The sequence below is a fragment of the Panthera leo genome, chromosome C1 (assembly GCF_018350215.1).
Source record: "Panthera leo isolate Ple1 chromosome C1, P.leo_Ple1_pat1.1, whole genome shotgun sequence".
NCBI classification, from domain to species: Eukaryota; Metazoa; Chordata; class Mammalia; order Carnivora; family Felidae; genus Panthera; species Panthera leo.
Window position 1 is genome coordinate 172,257,259 of NC_056686.1, and position 18,957 is coordinate 172,276,215.

An 18,957-nucleotide genomic window follows, 5' to 3' on the forward strand; every position below is an offset into this window, starting at 1 on the left:
CCATCCTAAGTAGGTATATGATTTTCAATAAATACTCTGTTGAATAGAAAAAAGAGTAGAGTTATGACAAACTATAATCGAGGGGTTACAGTTCTGCTGACACTGCAACCTATCCCCAGCCTTCCTAGCACATTTTCATTTCAATCAAGTCATTATTGCATCACATCCTAAAAGTAATGAATAGCCTAACATTAAATGTTTTCACTAAAAAAAATTAATTACATGAGCTCTCTAGAGATCACTGGAGACATGATAGATTATAACATTAAACTTGGAAATCATTTCTCGGTATGATTTGCAGCTTCTTAGAGCCCCTACCCATTTAAGCAAGACAGATAACGGCACTTGACTTGGAGACTTGAATTCTTTAGGATTATTTTCTCAATTTTTTGGCTAAAATTAAGATTCTACAGGTGAGGAAAAAAAAAGATTCTACATGTGGGAAATAAATATATGAAAAAAAAATCCAATATCTTTCTTGATTATGTTTTTCATTTTCTTTAGTGAGATATTCCATAGGTGAAATTTATATGTAAATAATTTCCAATATATTGAATTTTATATATTTCTCTTCATGTGTGCTAAAAATGATCAGGTTTTTTTTTTTTTTTTTCAGTTTCCAGTGAGGAGAAATCTATTATTTCTACATTATCAAGGAAAAAATGTGAATCACAACAGCCTCTAAGAAGTATATACAATGATTCTTCACTTAATCAATTTTGTGAACATCTTACTGAGTCTGTCATTTGCCATTTAACTTCAAGCATTTCTGGTAACACCAAAGATAGTAGAGAAAAAGAGAAAGCATTGGAAAGCCAAAATGCAACATTTAACAAGATTATTTCAATTGATTCTCAAATGTTTGAGAGTAGGTCAATTTCTACTGGAGAACTTGCTTTAAGTATTTCTGAAATCATTACCGAAATCCTCTTTAACAGTAACATTATAGAGGTTGACATTGCACAACAAATGTGTCCTTTAAAAACAAAGTACATTTACTGCCCAGGAGTAGCTGCTGATGACTTTGATAATCTCTTTCAGGATCTTTTAACAGGAGTAATTCATGTAATGTCCAGAGAAACAGGAAAAAACCATCATCTTGAAAGCAATGGAAGAAAAAAATCATTTTCCGTGCTTAGGAAAAATAGTGTGCCCATTTGCAATGAAACAAATACCATGGAAAGACAGAAAGGATCCAGAAATTGTGAAGCATCTACTTACCAAATAGATCATCTCCTTCAAAAAAAGAAATTAAATTATCTGGCATGTAAGTTAGACAATCTGGTTGGTAGTCTAAAAACTTGTGAATCCAAAGAAGTAGTCAATAAAGTTTTTAATATTGTTTTAGATTTATTTTCACCAGATGAATATCCAGGTGAGGCCATGAATTCTAATAAAAAAGCAGGAACATTTTTCTCATCCTCAAATGAGCAGCAAACTAATAGCGTACTTGGAAATAACTTTGGCCTCACCCCCAAATCAGTTTTTCTTCTCAATGTCGTGTGTGAGAAACTTATCAGAACACTTTTGGAAAAATGCACAAGCACTGTTTTTCTTGATAATAGCCCTCTTTCTGATGAAATATCAGCAGAAGAATGTAAACTTTTAAAAATACTGCAAAGTGTAGAAGACAAAGAATTTGATTATTGTAAGGGAGCAATGGACTGTGAACAATTTCAAGGAGATTATATGTCAGACTATTTGGAAAATCTGGCAGAAATGGATCAAGATTTATTATCATCAGACTCTATGCTTACTATTATTTCCCACAGCTTGGTTAAATCATTGATGGACAAACTATGTCACAGTACACAACTCCCCCAAAGCCCACCTTTTGCAAACAAGCATTTGAGGCACACAGGAAGAGAAATACAGTCTAGTTTCATAAATGCACAAAGGCCAGAATTAACAGAATTAGGACAAGGTAAAGCCTTTTTAGGATTCATGAATTATGAAGGTAATGCTTTGACAGGATCCCTGAATAATCTCAGAGGGTTTAGCCCCCAAAAGCAATCACCATTTGGCAAGAAATGTTCAGTAAATTCCACTTCTGTGTCCCCTCTCAAAAGACAGGGAACAAAGGATATGGATTCAATACCCATCCATAATAAGCTATATCCAGGAGATATAAATATCGGTGTGTATTCAGCCACATTTTTGGAGGAGATAATTTCAGAACTGTTTTTTAATCTCTCTACTTCACTGTGGGGAAAAAATGAAAACATCACCGAGGGCCGGCTCAATGAGATGAATACATTATTTGTCAATGGTGTAGTAAATAAGTTTAATAACGCACAAGTCACTGTCTTACGGGATGTTGAAGAAAGGCTGTGTTTTCCACCAATCCATAAAGAAACGATTAGTAGAATTGTTGACTCAGTTTATTATGATGTTTTACAGCAATATAAATTGAAAGTGACTTGTGATGATAATCTGGCATGTGACAATACCTCAATAGCAGAACAAATAACTAATAACATATTGTTGGAGATTTTAGACTACCAACTCCCATCTTGCTTCAGAGAAAAGCTCATACCAAATTCATATTACCCTCTCCAAGCTGAAATTATATTGCAGAAACTTCAAAATAACTTGAGAAAATTTACTTCCCAGTTCAGGTCTTCAACAGGCTACAGCACCATGTTGTCACATTCATTTTTAGAAGACATCATCAGAAGACTTTTATCTCAACTGATTCCTTCACCCAACAAGACCTCCCCTTTGGGAAACAAATATTTCATGAGTTCAGATTTCAATGAAATGTCTACCTGTATAATAAATAAGGTTATGTCAGCCATTTCAAAACACAAAATTTGGTTCACTATATATGATAATCAGTATCTATGTAGCGGAAAAAACCTCCCGAAGATGGTGGATACCGTTTATCACAATATTATGCAAATGTCTGATTCTCTTGTTTCAATACAGAAAAGTATAGCCAGCCGAAGCCCAATTATGATTGACCGAATAGCCAGTTTTATTATCCAAGAGATTATTGAAAATCATCTTCAGCCATTTTTGTGTGGAGAAGGTTTACCTCGTCCAAAGACTCCATTGGATGCCGTATCAAATATGGTTAAACAGGTTCTCAATGAAGTTATAGAGTCACAGAGACCCCACACGTCATCACCCTCAGGTATTTATCCTGATACATTTGTAGGGGCAATTGTTGCCAGACTTTTATCAAAGATTTTCAGTCCAAAGCATAACACTAAAATTGAACTAGAAAATATGACCCAAAAAATAGTAAACTCAATAAATAACCATTTTAACAAAGCTAAAATTCACATTCTATATGATGGCAAAGAACAGTCTTACACCTCTGCAGATACAGATATTGTGGATAAACTTGTCACCTCGATTTATAGAAATGTTTTAAAACAGCATGGGCTAGACCCTGAGGTTGATAAAGAGTCTGAAGACAGTGATATTTTTGTGGAAAATATTACAAAGTTAATTGTAGCAGCTATTTCAGATTACCTTCTTCATCCTCTATTTTCTGGGGATGTGTCGTCATATTCCTCTTCTATTTCAATGGCTGAGAATATTGTTCAGGACACTCTTGGTAACATCAGTAAATCTACCAAGACAAGTCAGAATTTATCTCCATATAACACCTTGCTGCCATACACGTTTTTGGAAGACATGGTAAGAGTACTATTATCTAGAATCTTTCCTCCTGCATCTAGCATTGTTCCAGATAGAGAAAGCCCAAAAGACAGATTAAGAATGAATTTCAACGAAATTGCTTCAGAGATAATCAGTGATATTAGGATGAAAATTTCCCAACATGAAATTCGGTTTTCAAAAAATGAAGAAGAAACCAAGTTTGTTTATTCCGAAGATGATGTTCAGCATCTCGTGGACTCAGTATTCAAAAATATTTTGCAAAACTCTGAGTCTCAAGAATTAGTTGAGCAAAATATCACAAGCAGTAATGATGTTCTTATTGATAGAATAGCAGGTTTTATCATTAAACATATCTGTCAACAACATCTTCAGCCATTTGAGGATGGAAAGTTATTACCGTCTTCATCATATAAATATTTTGATGATGAGAGAAAACAGTGGTTTTATGCCAGTGTTTATTCCTCAACTTTCTTGGAAGATGTAGTCTCTGGGGTTTTAAGCAAAATATTCCACAGGGTGTTAGGCATTGTACAAACAACATCAGTAAGGGATTCAGAAGATGAACTGTTTGATAAAGCTGAGAAACTCATCCATTTGATAGCAGAGGAATTCTCAAAAGTTGAAGTTAGCATTCTAGAGAATGCTGAGGAACAACTGTGTTTGCCTCCAGTGGAGAGAGATGCAGTCAAGAACATTATTGATATGGCATACAGCAAACTTCTTCAAGAATATGAAATGGAAATAATGTCTCCTAAAGATTTTCTAAATGACACAAAAACATTGGCTGCAAGGATAACTAAAATCATCCTTGCTGAAACTTTTGATTTCCAAATTCATCCACACCTCATAGGAAAGATTCCTTTTAAGTCACACTCCAAACTCAATACTAATGTTTTAATAAAAAGACTTCAGTGTAACATTACCAAATCAAAATTTCAAAGGCAGGCATCAACAATATATACTACCATGTTATCACATACTCATTTGGAAAAAATTGTCACTCAGCTTATATCTCAGATGACTCCATTGGCCTCCATGACAGAACACCCAGATACTTCTCAATCAGACTTAAATAATACAGTCACAAAACTGATAAATGAAATTATGTCAATAATTTCAAAACATGCAATATGTATTATTAAACATGGGAATGAAAAACAAAGTATGATTTCAGAAAAAGATATCCAGTCTATGGTTGATTCCATTTATGCTGATCTTTCATGTTCAAATCTATACCAATCCCTTACAAGAGATAAAAAAGGTATAAGTAATATAACTGTTTCAAAAATAGCAAGTTTTATAATAAAAGAAATCTTTAACCACCATCTTCAGTCATTTTTATCTGAAGATAAAACTCTTGTTTCAGCTGCAGTTGATCAAACATATAAACAGAAAGCAATAGATCCTAAAAAAAGAGAGTTATCTTTCATTGTGAACTCGGCTGTGTTTTGGGAGGAGGTAATTTCTGAGCTTTTATGTAAACTCCTTTATGCATTCTCACACAATTTCTTGGCTGCTGAAAACCCAGATACAGTAAAAGCCAAAATTACTGGTATTGTTACAACATTAGTAAATTCGATTGTTCTGGAGTTTACCACATCAGAGATTTTAGTTGCAGATAACTTTGATGATGACATGTGTTTTTCAGAAGGATATAAAGAAATTGTTAAAAACACAGTCAACCTAATTTATGAAAAAATTTTAGATGATTATAAATCTCTGATGCAAGTATACAGGGCTGTACAAAGTGACACTATTTGTTTTGGGAGAAAAATATATCATTTGCTATTGGAGGAAATTTATGATTATCAGGTGCAGTCATTAGTTTCAGGAGAATTAGTGTCTTCTTCCTATTCTTCCCCTCAAGCTGATAATATCATCAGAAATGTGCTCAATGTCATCACAAAGGATAGCCATACCTTGCCATCATGTATTACTGTGTTGCCTCGTTCTCTTTTGGAAGATATGATTTACAAGCTGCTAGTGCATATCTTCCCTTCAACTGACACTGAAAGTGAACTAAAAGAGGAAGAAGTTACATCCGATGGTGAGTTTGTAGATGCAACTTCGAAACTGACAGACGAAATTATCAAAGAAATTTCTGAACATGAGATTCGCCTTGCCACAGCAGAGGAGAATGCAGAAAGTATGCAATTAGAAGTGATTGAGAGTATGGTTGACTCTATATGTAATAATATTTTGAAGAAATCTGAATTTCAAGCTGAAGTACAGAAAGGTACAGACAAAAAAGGAGGCTCATTCCTCAGTAAAATAGCTGGATTCATCATGAAAGAAATCGTGGATCATCATCTGCATCCATTTTTACATGGTGAAGAACCATCTTCCAGTGACTTCTCTGATTATGAGCATGTGTCTGTACTTAGTAAACCTGATAAAGAAAAGACACAGCCTGCTCTTTATTCAGCTACATTTTTGGAAGATGTAATCGTTGAGCTTGTTCATAAATTTTATTCTCTTCCAAGTATTACTAAAGATTCTAAGAAAAAAGAAATGGTAGAGCCAGACCTTGTGGGCTTAGCTATAAAATTTGCAAACTCTCTGATAGGAGAATTTAGGAAAAGTGAAATTAAAGTTCTACCAAATGCTGAAGAAACGCTTTCTTTTCCACCAATTCATAAAGAAACAGTTGACAAAATATCCAATTTTGTGTATGATCAGTTCATAGGAAAGTATGGATCTAGTGATATTCAGAAGGTTGATAAAAGTAACATTGTCATAAAAATGATTGCCACTTTAGCTCAGAAGGCAATCTCTGCTTTTAAGATTCAACCACTTTTTTCAGGAGACTGGTCTTCCACCTTCTTTTCATTTCTAAATCCAGATAACATCACCCAAAGGGTTCAGCATTTACCGCAGCAAACCTCTACACAGATAAACAAATGCTTAAAAGGGAATGAACTTGCTTTACCAAAACATTCATGTAAACACAGTTTTGCAACCATAGATGAGAAAAACATGCTGGACACTTTGGAAATAGACAGAGGTACAATAAGTAGAAAGAAAAGACTCAAAACTGAAGAGACCTCAATGAAAAAAGGTGACATCCAAGATCCAATAGTTCCCTCTGCAACTAGAATTATGAAAAGCAACATAGTTAACCTGTTATCAGGGTCAGCTGAAAGTGTGGCAAACAAAAAGAAAGAGACAGAAAATAAAATGGAAACTTCCATTAAAAACCATGAGAATTTATCAAGAGTTACTTTTCCAACCACCAGTGTGAAAAGTAAAGTTATGCAGGAGCCAGATTTAAAGATAACTCTAAAAAACAATCACATTGAGAAGAAAACCATACCAGTTTCAAAATATAAGAAGAGACAATATAATAATATAAACATACAATTTCCTACTGATGATACAGACTATAAGGAGGAAGTACTTGGACCAAAATTTGAAATAAACATTGAAAAGACGATTGACTATACAAGAGAAAATACATTTAAAAAAGAAGACAAGCCCTTTCAGTTATCTTTGACATCTGAAGCAAGAAATAAAGAGACCACAGCAGAGAATTTTTTGAAAACAGTTACCCAAACGCCAAATAATGAGGATGGAAAAGACTCTCCGTCTCAAACAGATATAAGTGAGAAACAATACTCAGATTATGAGTATGTTCAAAATGTCACTGAAAACATTTATGACAATATCTTAGAAATATGTAATTCTCCAGAATCAGCAAATTATTCAAAACCCCGCAGTGTCCCAAATGATACAACATTGCTTGCAATTCAAGAAGTTGGTGAAGATTTTACACAGTCTGTTTCAACGAAGGATTCATCCCTCTCAATTAACAAAAATCTCCCTGTCAAAGAGAAAGAGAGAAATAAAGAAAGAGAGAGAGAGGAAGAAAGAGAGAAAGAGAAAGAGAGAGAGAGAGGGAAAAAAACAGAAAAAGTGAAGAGTAAGGAGATTAAAAATGAACCCAGTAAATCAGACAGTCCTCACTACCCACCAAAAACTAAACCCGGAATTGCTCCTGCTAAATTTTTAGAAGATGTTATCACTGAAATGGTTAACAAATTGATCTTTTCTTCCTCATCAGAAACACAAACATGTGATAGACATCAAAATGTAAGAGATGATGAAAATCAATCTGAACTTTATGACACAGCTGTGAAACTTATGCACTCACTGTTAAAGGAATTTTCAGATGCTCAAATTAAGGTATTTAGGCCACATAAGGGAAATCAGTTTTTTCCACCTGTAGATAAATTATCATCAGTTCCTAAAGCACTTCTTTGGCATAAAGAATCAACTACAGATGAAACTTCATCCAACATTAAGAAAATAACTGCGGATAGAATGCCACATATGCATAAAGTGACTAGAAAACCCTCATCAAATAAGATATCTTTAGATAAAATACAAGTAATTGATAAAACATTGGTTGACAAAGTTGTTCATTCTTCTGTATGCAATATTTTGAAGGAATATGGATCTCAGGATTCCATTTGTAAAAATATAAAGAGTAATGGGGAAAATTTAGCAAGAAGACTAGCCAGTACAGTGATAAATGAAATTTTTCAACATCAACTTGATTTCATATTTTGTGATGAAGTTCCAGCTTCAGCATGTTTGCCTCTGGAATCTAAAGGTGTCAAAAACATCCGAAAGGTGGCACAAACAGCCAGCAAAGAATGTCAAACATTATCACCATATACCATCCTGCTGCCTCACAAATTTTTGGAAAATGTGATTTTTGCTCTTTTATCCAAAATTTTGTTAACAGAATCCAACACTGAAGTAGAAACATCTGAGTACAGTTGGTTCACAGAATTGGACTTCCTTCAAATGAATTTATTAAATACAGTTACAACAGCAATCTCCAATGATAAAGATATGACTATACAATATGTGGAATCCTTGCATCCCAATGATGATGAAATTATTCAATTAGTGATTCATTCTATTTATAATAACCTCTTATCACAGTTTGGATCACAAGAGATTATACAAAACTGTGTAGCCAGTGGATGCAGAATCCTTTCAGAAACCATAGTTGACTTAGTTATGCGAGAAGTGGCTGGCAATCAATTGCAAAACTATTTTTCTGGAGAGCTAACTCCACATCAGTGTGCAGAAGTTGACTGTGTTGTTGAAAATATTCTTAAAGATGTTATCCAAACTGCTGATGCTCCCCAGCCTCAACCATCACATGTTCATATACTGCCTTATAACATGATAGAAGAAATTGCTGTAAAATTTTTATCAAAGCTTTTATCTGTGTTTCCAAAAGTGGATAAGGAAAGAACCAAATCTCTAGAAACTGACATGCAAAAAATAAGCTCAAAAATAATAAATTCAATACAAGAATTTATCTCCAAAAGTAAGATTAAACTTGCACCACCAGCCAAGGAATTGCCTACTGTACCTTTAGCTAACAACGAAACTATTGAAAAGGTAGTTAATTCTGTTTACACCAGTGTTTTAAAGCACTCTGGCTCACACGCTTCTATGTTTAAGGATTTAATGGGTAAGAGCAATGTCCTCTCTGATGTAATAGGTTTTTTAATGGTGAAGGAAATTTCCAATTCTGAATTTCAACCTCAAGTAGAGGACAAAGCATCAAGTTCAGAATTAGTTCTGGAAGCTGTAAAAATTATGGAAAAAGTGGTCAAAATTGTTGATGAATTTAAGTCCCAGGAAAAGTCTTCATCCAAAAAAGAGTCTATGTTAGATGCCAAGTTTTTAGAGGAAGCACTGGCCTTGTTCTTGGCTAAAATAGTAAAGTTGCCAAGTGCCTCAGGCAAAGATGCAAAAAATTTATCAAAGCCTGAGTTAAATAAAATTGCATCTCAACTGACAAAATCAGTGACAGCTGAAATTTCCCAAAGTAACATTAATCTTGTTGCTGCTGATCCTGAAAGACACTTTTTAAATCCAGAAAGCATAGAAATGATTTCTCAGGTTATTGATTCTGTATACAGTAAAGTACTGCAACAATCTGGAACCCATAAAGAACTCTATGATGATATAAAAGGTACAAACACTGTTTTCTCTAAAAACGTGGCTGGTTTAATTATTAATGGAGTTTCACAGTTTCCATTAGATACAGTTAGCACAAAGAATTCAAATGCTAATCTCTCTGGAAATCTAGATGTTAATAAAATTATTCAAAAGGCCCAAGAGCATGTGGCTATTGATACACTCCCTGAGTTAGAGGAAGAAGAGCCATATCAAGATTCAAATGAGAATTTTCCAATTAAAATAGTTCCACACGTTGGGAGTAAAGCAATCAAAATAGATCCAGAAATTATCTCAGAACACTTAGCAGTACTTTCTGTAAAAACCCAACCTCTTGAGAAACTCAAAATGGAGTGTTTGAGAAAAACTGGACATAGCATAACAGAACTGAGAAAAGCATCAATAAGCGGGAGAAGCTACTCCTTACCAGACACATCTAATGTAGGAAAGATACAGAGAGAAAGACGTATCTCATTGAATCAGGTGGGACGACTGGATGTAAAACCCTTCGAGGTAAGTGCAAAAGCAATAGCAAAACCTTAAGTGAATAGTGATTGTCCTGTGATTTCCTTCCTCCAACAGGTATATGGGAATGCACTTTTTGTTGTTATTCCATGCCCAACAGGAAAACTGGTTGCACAGGTTCATTCCTTTAGTCACATGATTTACAGGGACTTGCCATGTCAGTTCAGTGGATCACTCTAAAAGTCTCAGGCTAGTTTTCCTAAGGAAATCAGTTTCAACTGGCATTTTTAAAGAACAGAAATACAGGGAAATGCCCTTAACAGTAAAATAAGGATGACTGAAATTATAATGTTCATTTGCAGATTCAGAGGAAACACAGTCTCCTATAGTTCCTGTTATTTTTTGTGGATATCTACATTCTTTATTGTGGATAGCTAAAGCAGTTTTTAAAGGCCAGTTAAAGAATATCAGGATATATGAGGTTTCAAAAACTATCTAAAATAGTTTTAATTTCTCAAACTTACGACTCTATAACAGTGGTACTCTTTACTTTTATCAACGCTCACTAACAAACATTACATTACAAATGCTAGATTATACTTGTTTGTTATCATTTTATTTTAATTAGCCTTCCTCGATTTTTTCTATATCCTCTATAAGTGCCCAGTTTCCTCTTCTGTCCATATTTGAGACCCAGTTGCCCTAATGCTGCCATTTTGATAAACTGGACCTAGCTCTGCCCTAAATTAGCTACACACTAGGGCATCAAACATGTTATTTGATTATGTGATTAAATATATTATTTGATTAAAGTCCTAAGGACTTTAAAATGTCAAAATGATGTCCTTGTTACATGGAAACTATAGCACTGAGGACAAAGGAATTGTCTGGCCTATAGAGTTACACTGATCTACACGTTTTGATTTTTGTCAATCCCCTTAAATTGATGGTGTTCACTCATCAGAAGACTGGGTATGCTTAGGGATATAATCTGTGGCCTGGAAAATGAGCAAAGTTTGATAGAACCCTTCTCCCTGGAGCATAAACTTGAGGTGAATGTTTTGCCAGTACTATCCTGTAAGGCACTGAATTCCATCTTAGGGTTGGTAAGTATGTTAATTAGTGCTTTATATTTTCATACTCAAATACTGAGATCACCATGGGCTGAGGCACTAATTTAATCTCCTTTGCCCTAAATTTTCTGGACCAGATGACCGTTCCTTCCAGCTCTAAGATTTACTCTTCCATATGTGTTCTCATCACTGTATTAGCATATTGCTTAGCAGTCTTCATTTATATATAAGTAATCCCTTGGGGTAAGATTTGTATGAACAGACTGTAAACTAACATTACTCAAAATCTGTTTTTAATTATCTGTAGAATTGTCTGTCACAAATCTTACTCTTAGTTAATGCCTCTCTTTACTTAAGTCATTTATAGACCACACACAGTGGGAAAGAGAATATTTAAGCCAAAAAAATTACCGCTGTCCTTTTAAGGGGAAGAAAAGCCATCCTAAAAACATTTTTTTTAAAGCAGATACATAGAACTTTATCAAGACATATTATTTGCACGAATCTGGGTTCCAATACTATATATCTTTAGCAAAGGGACAGAAAAGAGACAAAAGAACAATAGATTAGTTCAAAGAATCTAAACATTTGTTGGCTCCATGTCAGTACTTTGTTTTCTGTTTTGAGTACTATAAATTCCCAACACACTAGGAATATACATATCAAACTATATATAATAACAAATTCCAAAGCCATATGGAATTATTTTTGATTTCTAAACCACTAGTTCCCTCTACTAACACAGAAAATCAAAATTGATTGTGTTTTATCTTCTTGAAAAAGCTGTTTCTATATTTTGTTTCCACAGAAGATATTTTTTTAGGGCATCATTATCTGAAAAACTGGATCACAGTGTTACAAAAGGATGTTGAAGTCTAAGATTACTAACTCAGTTTGGAGGTTCTGTGGCATCATCAAAGGCTACAGAAATTAGAGAAATTCTGTTATTTAATTATCATTGTCTTTTCTTTGATCTGTCCTTAAACATTGAAAATGGAAAGTTTTCCATTGACTTGACTTGGGAGGGTAAGAAAAACATTAAGAGTTATGTTGTGAAGATTCTTTTGGAAAATATAAGCAGGATCAGGAGTGGAAGAACAGGGATTGAGGAGTCAAAGGCCTTCACAAGTTTGGTTATTCATCGTTTTAAAAAGCCAATATCAGACAATACCTTGCTTTTTTATTACAAATATGTACATTTGGATTCTCTATGACTGCCTATGTAGAATTTTAGAAAAGTGGATTATAGTGTCTACTTCTGTCCCCAAACTTTCAAAGTCAATGAAAAAACAAAAAGTAAATTATGATGCAACAAAATATAAAATTTAAGCTAAATAAATAAATAAATAGAAGGAAAGAAAGAAAAAGAAAAAGACTAGAAGGAAACCTATGTTAGACCTTCCTCTACACTTAGGAGTAAATTCTGGCAGATTAATATGATCTCTGGAATATTAAAAAAAATGCTAGATACTGACAAATATTTTTTATAACTTTCATTTGTTTCTTCTTTATACGAGTAGTGGCATTGAAAGATAATACTACTTAAATTGAAACTATAAATCATATTAAAATAGCTATATTACAATAGAACTACAGAAAGAGTGAATGAAGCATTGGTTTTTAATATTCATTGTACCTTCAATTCCAGGCTGTTTGCAGAAATTCATTTCAGAATATAAGAAAGCCTGATATCACCAAGGTAGAGCTTTTAAAGGATGTTCAGACCAAAAAAGATCTTATCATTCGGTTAGTAGCTCATGATATTGATCAAGAAGATTCAGAAACTATCATAGAAGAGGGACTAATGTCTGAAGATGAAGTTGTTTTAAGAGAGGTTGTAAAAGAAGAATACTTCAGAGAGCAATTTGAAGACCAAGTGAAAGAAGCCATGAAGCCAGTAGAAAGCAAAGTTGTTTCTCCCAAGCCAACACTAAGCACAAACACCCTGAAAAATTTTTTTTCTTTAAGAAAATGTTGTCAGTCCACATCCAGTGCAAATATTGAAAGTACTGAAGGAACCTCAAATCATATAATAGAACTTAAGGGGAGAAAAGTTAAAAGAACCATTGCTGAGTTTGACATGGCCACGTGCTCAACAGCCGTGACTGAAACAGACTCTTGGAAGAAAAAGCCACAGAGTAAGGTGAATGAGAAACATAACTGTCAGTGACCAGATATTTACGCAAAGAATAGAGATCTTCAGATATTCTGTCCATGAATGTATCTTAATTAGGCAGTAAAGAATACTTACATGGTTCCAGTCTCTTCCCAAGCCTGGTATTAATTACAGTATAACAGAATTATTAACAGATGAAACCATGAAACTCAACTGAGGGAAAGCAGATAATTGAAAGAGACCTAGAATAGTTAGAAGCCCAAGGAGAACAGAAAATGAAAACCACTGAAAAGAAATGCAAGCTACTTATTTAAATATATCATTTAATCGATTCCAGTCCTTTTTGTTATTTTGGCTGGTAAATAACAGCCAAAATTGAACATTTTGTGTAAGAAGACTTACACAAGTAGGATAGAACTAGATTGGGTCAACATAGGAGGAAGTGAAAAAAAGATCCATACAAATTCAAATTGTCTGGGTTTGATTCCTGACTCTCCTTTAATAGCTATGTTTCCTTTGGGCAAGCTACATAGCCAACTTTTTTCTTAAAAGTTACTTAGCCAACATGCCCAAAATAAACAGGCTAATCAAAATATTTTAAGTATCATCCTTGTAATCAGCCCATAAACTCCACCATTATCATGGGGTATAGCTCTTGTCCCTGGTATCATAACTCTGAAATGACAGCCTCAACTTCAGTGATCATAGGGGGTTGGCCGTGTCCAAAAATTAGTACCAGAACATGTTTTTGTAAACTTTGTATGATTTGGGATTTCCTGGTGAGACAACTCTATTGATTATCCAATTAACATGATTCATGTGTAAATATAGAAGCTGAGATGAGCCAGAGAAAAAGAAAAGAAATACAACTGTGTTCAATTCAGAAGCTTAACAAGTAAATTATCTTCACACAAATTTTGATCTATTTGTTGGGAAGCTATGTGTGATTTCATGACCAGATGCAGTCTGCAGAATAGTTTTCTTGAGCCTCATATTCAGAAATGCTGGCTTTATAGGTAGCCAAAGAAATGTTATAGCATATAGCATAATTGTATATAGCAAATGTATAGCAAATTGTATATAGCAAAATTCAAAATGGATTATATGAACAATAATCTCAATATTCGTTTTTGAGATTTTAAGAAAAATTACAATAATATTCTCGTAAAAAATATGGTCATGAAATCACACATGACTTCCCAACAAATAGATCAGAGTACATGTTAAGATAATTGATCTGAAAAGCATCTGAATTGAACAGAGTTATGTCTCTTTTCTTTTCCTTTTTGAAGTTGGTAAGGTATGATTTAAAATATTTGTAAAGTGCAGAAATGGAAAACTATATTCTTCAAACAATCTGAAATTTAAAATCTATTCAAACTCCCATATTATAATGGATCATCCTCACTAAGTCATTCCCCAAAAAATACATATTGGAAAGAGATCTTTTAATGAGAATCATGGGGTTCATCCATCTTTTAAGTGATTTCTAGATATTTTTTTCATTGTAGTGTAGACTAGAGTTTAAAATATGCCAATAAGGTGAGAAAGTACATGTCAATCTCTATGTGACAAATGGTTTTCACTTTTCCAGAAAGAAGAAAGGAATCTTACTACTGAACCAACACATCACTTCATACACAGAATTATGAGTTCATCTTCATATAACCTAGAAGATCTGATTTCATCTTCCAGGTATGTGAAATTTAAGCAATATAAAAACAGAAGTTTGAGATGAAAGTATTACTTATTGGAAGAATGAGGCCCCTGGTAAAACTATGGTTGGGCAGTATTCAGCCTTAGACTTTCCTTCATTCCTTCATATTCTTCCCACCTATAGCCTCCCACTGTGAAGACTTCCTGAGGCATTCCCCCTTCTACCTGATCCCTAATTTATAGTTACCTGGTTTGTACATTTTTTTTCTCGTATAGCAGTATTTTGGATCAAGAATTTTCATATATACTATATATATATATAGTATATATATATATATATATACATATATATATATAATATATATATATATATATTTTTTTTTTTTTTTTACCCTGGGAGACAGGCATAACAGTATCTGCACTATGAGCACAAAGGGTTCCTGTTCAACTCTCTTCATGAATTAAATGTTCCAGTGTATATAACTGCCTGTAGGAATGATTCAAAGATGAAATGGAGCAGTGTAAGGTAGACGGTTCATAGATGAACTCTAAAAAACAATGGAGTTTGATGTAGTCCTCTAAGGATAGAAAGCATTTACATGAAAAGACAATTCAGGTTTGGACGACTATAGAGGCAAAGTCTGGAGTATGTGGCAATTATAGAGGACAGAGAAAAGTATACTGTAGATTTGAAATCTAATAACTGTATCTAGAAGAGCTCAAATTTCTTCAACATTGTTCTTAAGTTTATAAGACTATAGGAGATGCAATAGGTATAAGAAGAAAAACTTGCCTGGTTACAGTTCTTTCCACATACCATAAAGGAACTGTTTATTTTCAACACTGACACTATTTTTGTGACATCTATTCCTGGCCCATCATTGCCTCTTTTTCCTGCATAATGGTTGTTTTAAAATACACTAATAATGCAGGCACCTCTCTACTGTTTATTTTAATGATGAAGACAGAAGGCACAGATAACATCAAATAAATGTAAATTTAGAGCAAGATGGCAGACCAAGAAACTGCAGTCCCTTATTTCCTCAGGAAGACAAACAAAAAAAAACAACTACATACTGATAAAACAACTTTATACGAGCTCTGACAAGCAGTCAAATATCTGCAGCAACCAAGTGAATGTCTCATCAAGGAAAAGGCATATTCAAACCAGTAGGAAATTCCACAGATTTTTCTTTGCCTTTGCCCAATCCTCTCTGCAATGTGACAAGACACAGTTGGGAAGAAATGGCTCAATTCTCAGTTCCCTCCCTTGGGTTGGAAACAGCAGACTGGAACTTGTTTTCATTGTTCTGGCCTACCTGTCGGGTACCCGAGGGAATGTTTCTGTCTCACCTAAATAGACTGAGACAGTGGCACAGTTTGGATCCATGCCTGAAATCACAGAAGGCAGCTGATGGGTGCCACAGTGCATGAAAATCACAGGGGACTGCAGATGCACCTGAGAGTAAGAGCTTACAGGCAGGGGGATGTAATGAATATTAAAGGCCCTGAGAAGAAGCATGATGGGAAGCATTCTTGGAAAATAAAATGTTTAAAAGCAGATCAGACAGAGGGAGTCTTTGAAGTTCAGCTGAGAAGATGGCAGATTAGGAGGAACCTAAGCTCATCTTGTCCCATGGATACAACTAGATAACACCCATGCCAGCCATAATTAAACCAGGAAGACTGGTACAAGAAACTCCACAACTAAAGGCAAGGAAGAGGCCTCATCAATAAGGTAGAAAGGGTAAAAACATGGTGTGCGAACAAAACAGACCATGGGCTTCTGTGATAGGGAGGGAACTGGTGGCACCTAGAAGGGCAGAATACAGACTTTCACACAGGGAAGCCAACAAATGAGGAGAATGAACCTCTGTAATATTTGCCTTTGAGACTAAGAGGAGTCAAATTTCATGAGTTCTTAAAACTAGCAGGACTTAAAGTCTGGAATTTTAAAAATCAGCAGGCTTGGCTATGATAGAGCTCAGAAGGTGTTAGGAAGTGGCATCCTTGCCCTAAAAGAGACAGCTTGACAAACAGCCCATGCAGATACAGCATAGAACCAGCATTTTGAAAAATTCAAGGGGCAGACAGGGGAGAGAATGATCTGCTCTTGTCAGAGCACAGCCCAGAGACACAAGGATCTTGGGTAGGCCCCTTCAGGAACAAAGGAGCTAGCAGGTGCCATTTCCCTCCCCTTCCCCCCAGCATAAACAAGGGCCACCTTCAGGAAACAACACAGCAGTTCTTACCTAACTTGCCTGCACCAAGCACCCCCCCCCCATACTTCACCAGATCCACCCTTCCCAGTCATGCTAACCTCAGTCTCAGCACTGCAGACCCCTTCCCCAGAAGACCAGCACAAACCCTGTAAATACCACATTATTTGACCTCTCAAATTTTTCAGGACCTCAGTTGCAGCAGTAGCAGGGCAGGTCTCATTTTGCAAGCAGACCATTGCACATCTTGCTGCCCACAATAGGCAAAGACAGCCTCCGCAAACAATTGGACTGAAGGAAAAAGAGGCCAAGACTCAATAGCAGAGCACACGCAATACACATAGGAGATACTCCCTGAAGTGCCAGGCCCTGGGGAACAAGGATACTGCACTGCAGGGCACTACAGGACATCTTCTCCATAAGGCTATGATTATTAAAGAGCAAGGAGTGGCTAACTTTTCTAACACATAGAAACAGACCTAGTCACATGTGACAAATTAATGACCTGGAAGACAGAGTAATGGAAATCAAGCTGTCAAAAAGAGAAGAAAGAAAATTACACAAACTGAGAATTATCTCAGGGAACTCAGTCACTGATTACTTGATATTTAAGAAAGTATCAAGTGTAATAACATCTGCATTATAGAGATCTCAGAAGAAGAAAAAGATAAGGGGGCAGAAAATTTATTTGAAGAAATATAGCTGAAAACTTCCCAAATTTGGGGAAAGAAACATATATCCAGATCCAAGAGTCACAGAGATTCCCCCAAAATTCAACCCAAGGAGGTCCATACCAAGACAGAGCAATTAAAATGGCAAAAACTGTGATAAAAACATTTTAAAGCAGCAAAAGAAAAGAAGACAGTTATATACAAGGGGAAACTTCATAATGTTATCAGTGAATTTCTCAGCAGAAACTTTGCAGGCCAGAAGGAAGTGGCATGATATATTCAAAATGCTGATAGGGAAACATCTGCAACCAAGAACACTCTATCCAGCAAGGCTATCATTCAGAATAGAAGGAGGAATGAAGAGTTTCTCAGACAAACAAAAACTAAAGGAACTCGTGACCACTAACCCAACCTTACAAGAAATATTAAAAAGGACACCTGGAGTGGAAAGGAAGACAATAAGTGAGACTAGGAAAAGTAAAAAACACAAAAGAAGTAAAAATAAATATTTCTGTAAAAATCAGTCAAGGGATTCAAAAATAAAAGGATATGAAATATGATAACATATATCTAAAACATGGGAGGGAAAGGAATAAAAATTAGATTTAAACATAAGCCACCATCAACTTAATATAGACTGCTCTATACATAAGATGTCCTATACAAACCTAATGGTAACCATAAATCAAAAACCAGTAATACATATGTAAAGAAAAAAGAGAAGCGTATCCAAGTGTATCACTAATGAAAGCCAACAAACCATAAAAGAGAGCAAAAGAAGAAAGCATCAGAGAAAATATATAGAAACAACCACAAAACAAATAAAAAAGTGGCAATAAATAAGTATCAATAATTACTCTGAATGTAAATGGACTAAATGCTCCAATCAAAACATATAGGGTGTCGGGATGAATTTAAAAATAAGACCCATCTATATGCTGCCTACAAGACACTTCAAAAAAAGACATCAGTAGACTGAAAGTGAGGGGATGGAGAAACACCTGTCATGCAAATGGATGCCAAAAGAAACCTGGGGTAGCAATACTTATAGTTGACAAAGTAGACTTTAAAACAAAGACAACAAGAGACAAAGACATTATAAAATAAGAAAGGCAACAATCCAACAAGAGGATATAACAATTGTA

At 34.8% G+C, this 18,957-nt stretch overlaps 1 protein-coding gene across 4 annotated transcripts in view; it reads left to right on the forward strand.

Annotated features, from left to right (window-relative positions):
• The window catches only part of FSIP2 (fibrous sheath interacting protein 2), a 99,448-nt gene that overhangs the window by 50,946 nt on the left and 29,545 nt on the right, over nucleotides 1-18,957 (forward strand). For 2 of the 4 annotated variants that reach the window (XM_042949375.1, XM_042949376.1), the window contains 3 exons: nucleotides 617-10,125; nucleotides 12,799-13,293; nucleotides 14,861-14,961. In XM_042949375.1, the coding sequence (XP_042805309.1) occupies nucleotides 617-10,125; nucleotides 12,799-13,293; nucleotides 14,861-14,961 (10,105 nt within the window). The remainder of the gene's footprint in view (nucleotides 1-616; nucleotides 10,126-12,798; nucleotides 13,294-14,860; nucleotides 14,962-18,957) is intronic. The other 2 variants (XM_042949378.1, XM_042949379.1) reach the window with 2 other exon arrangements.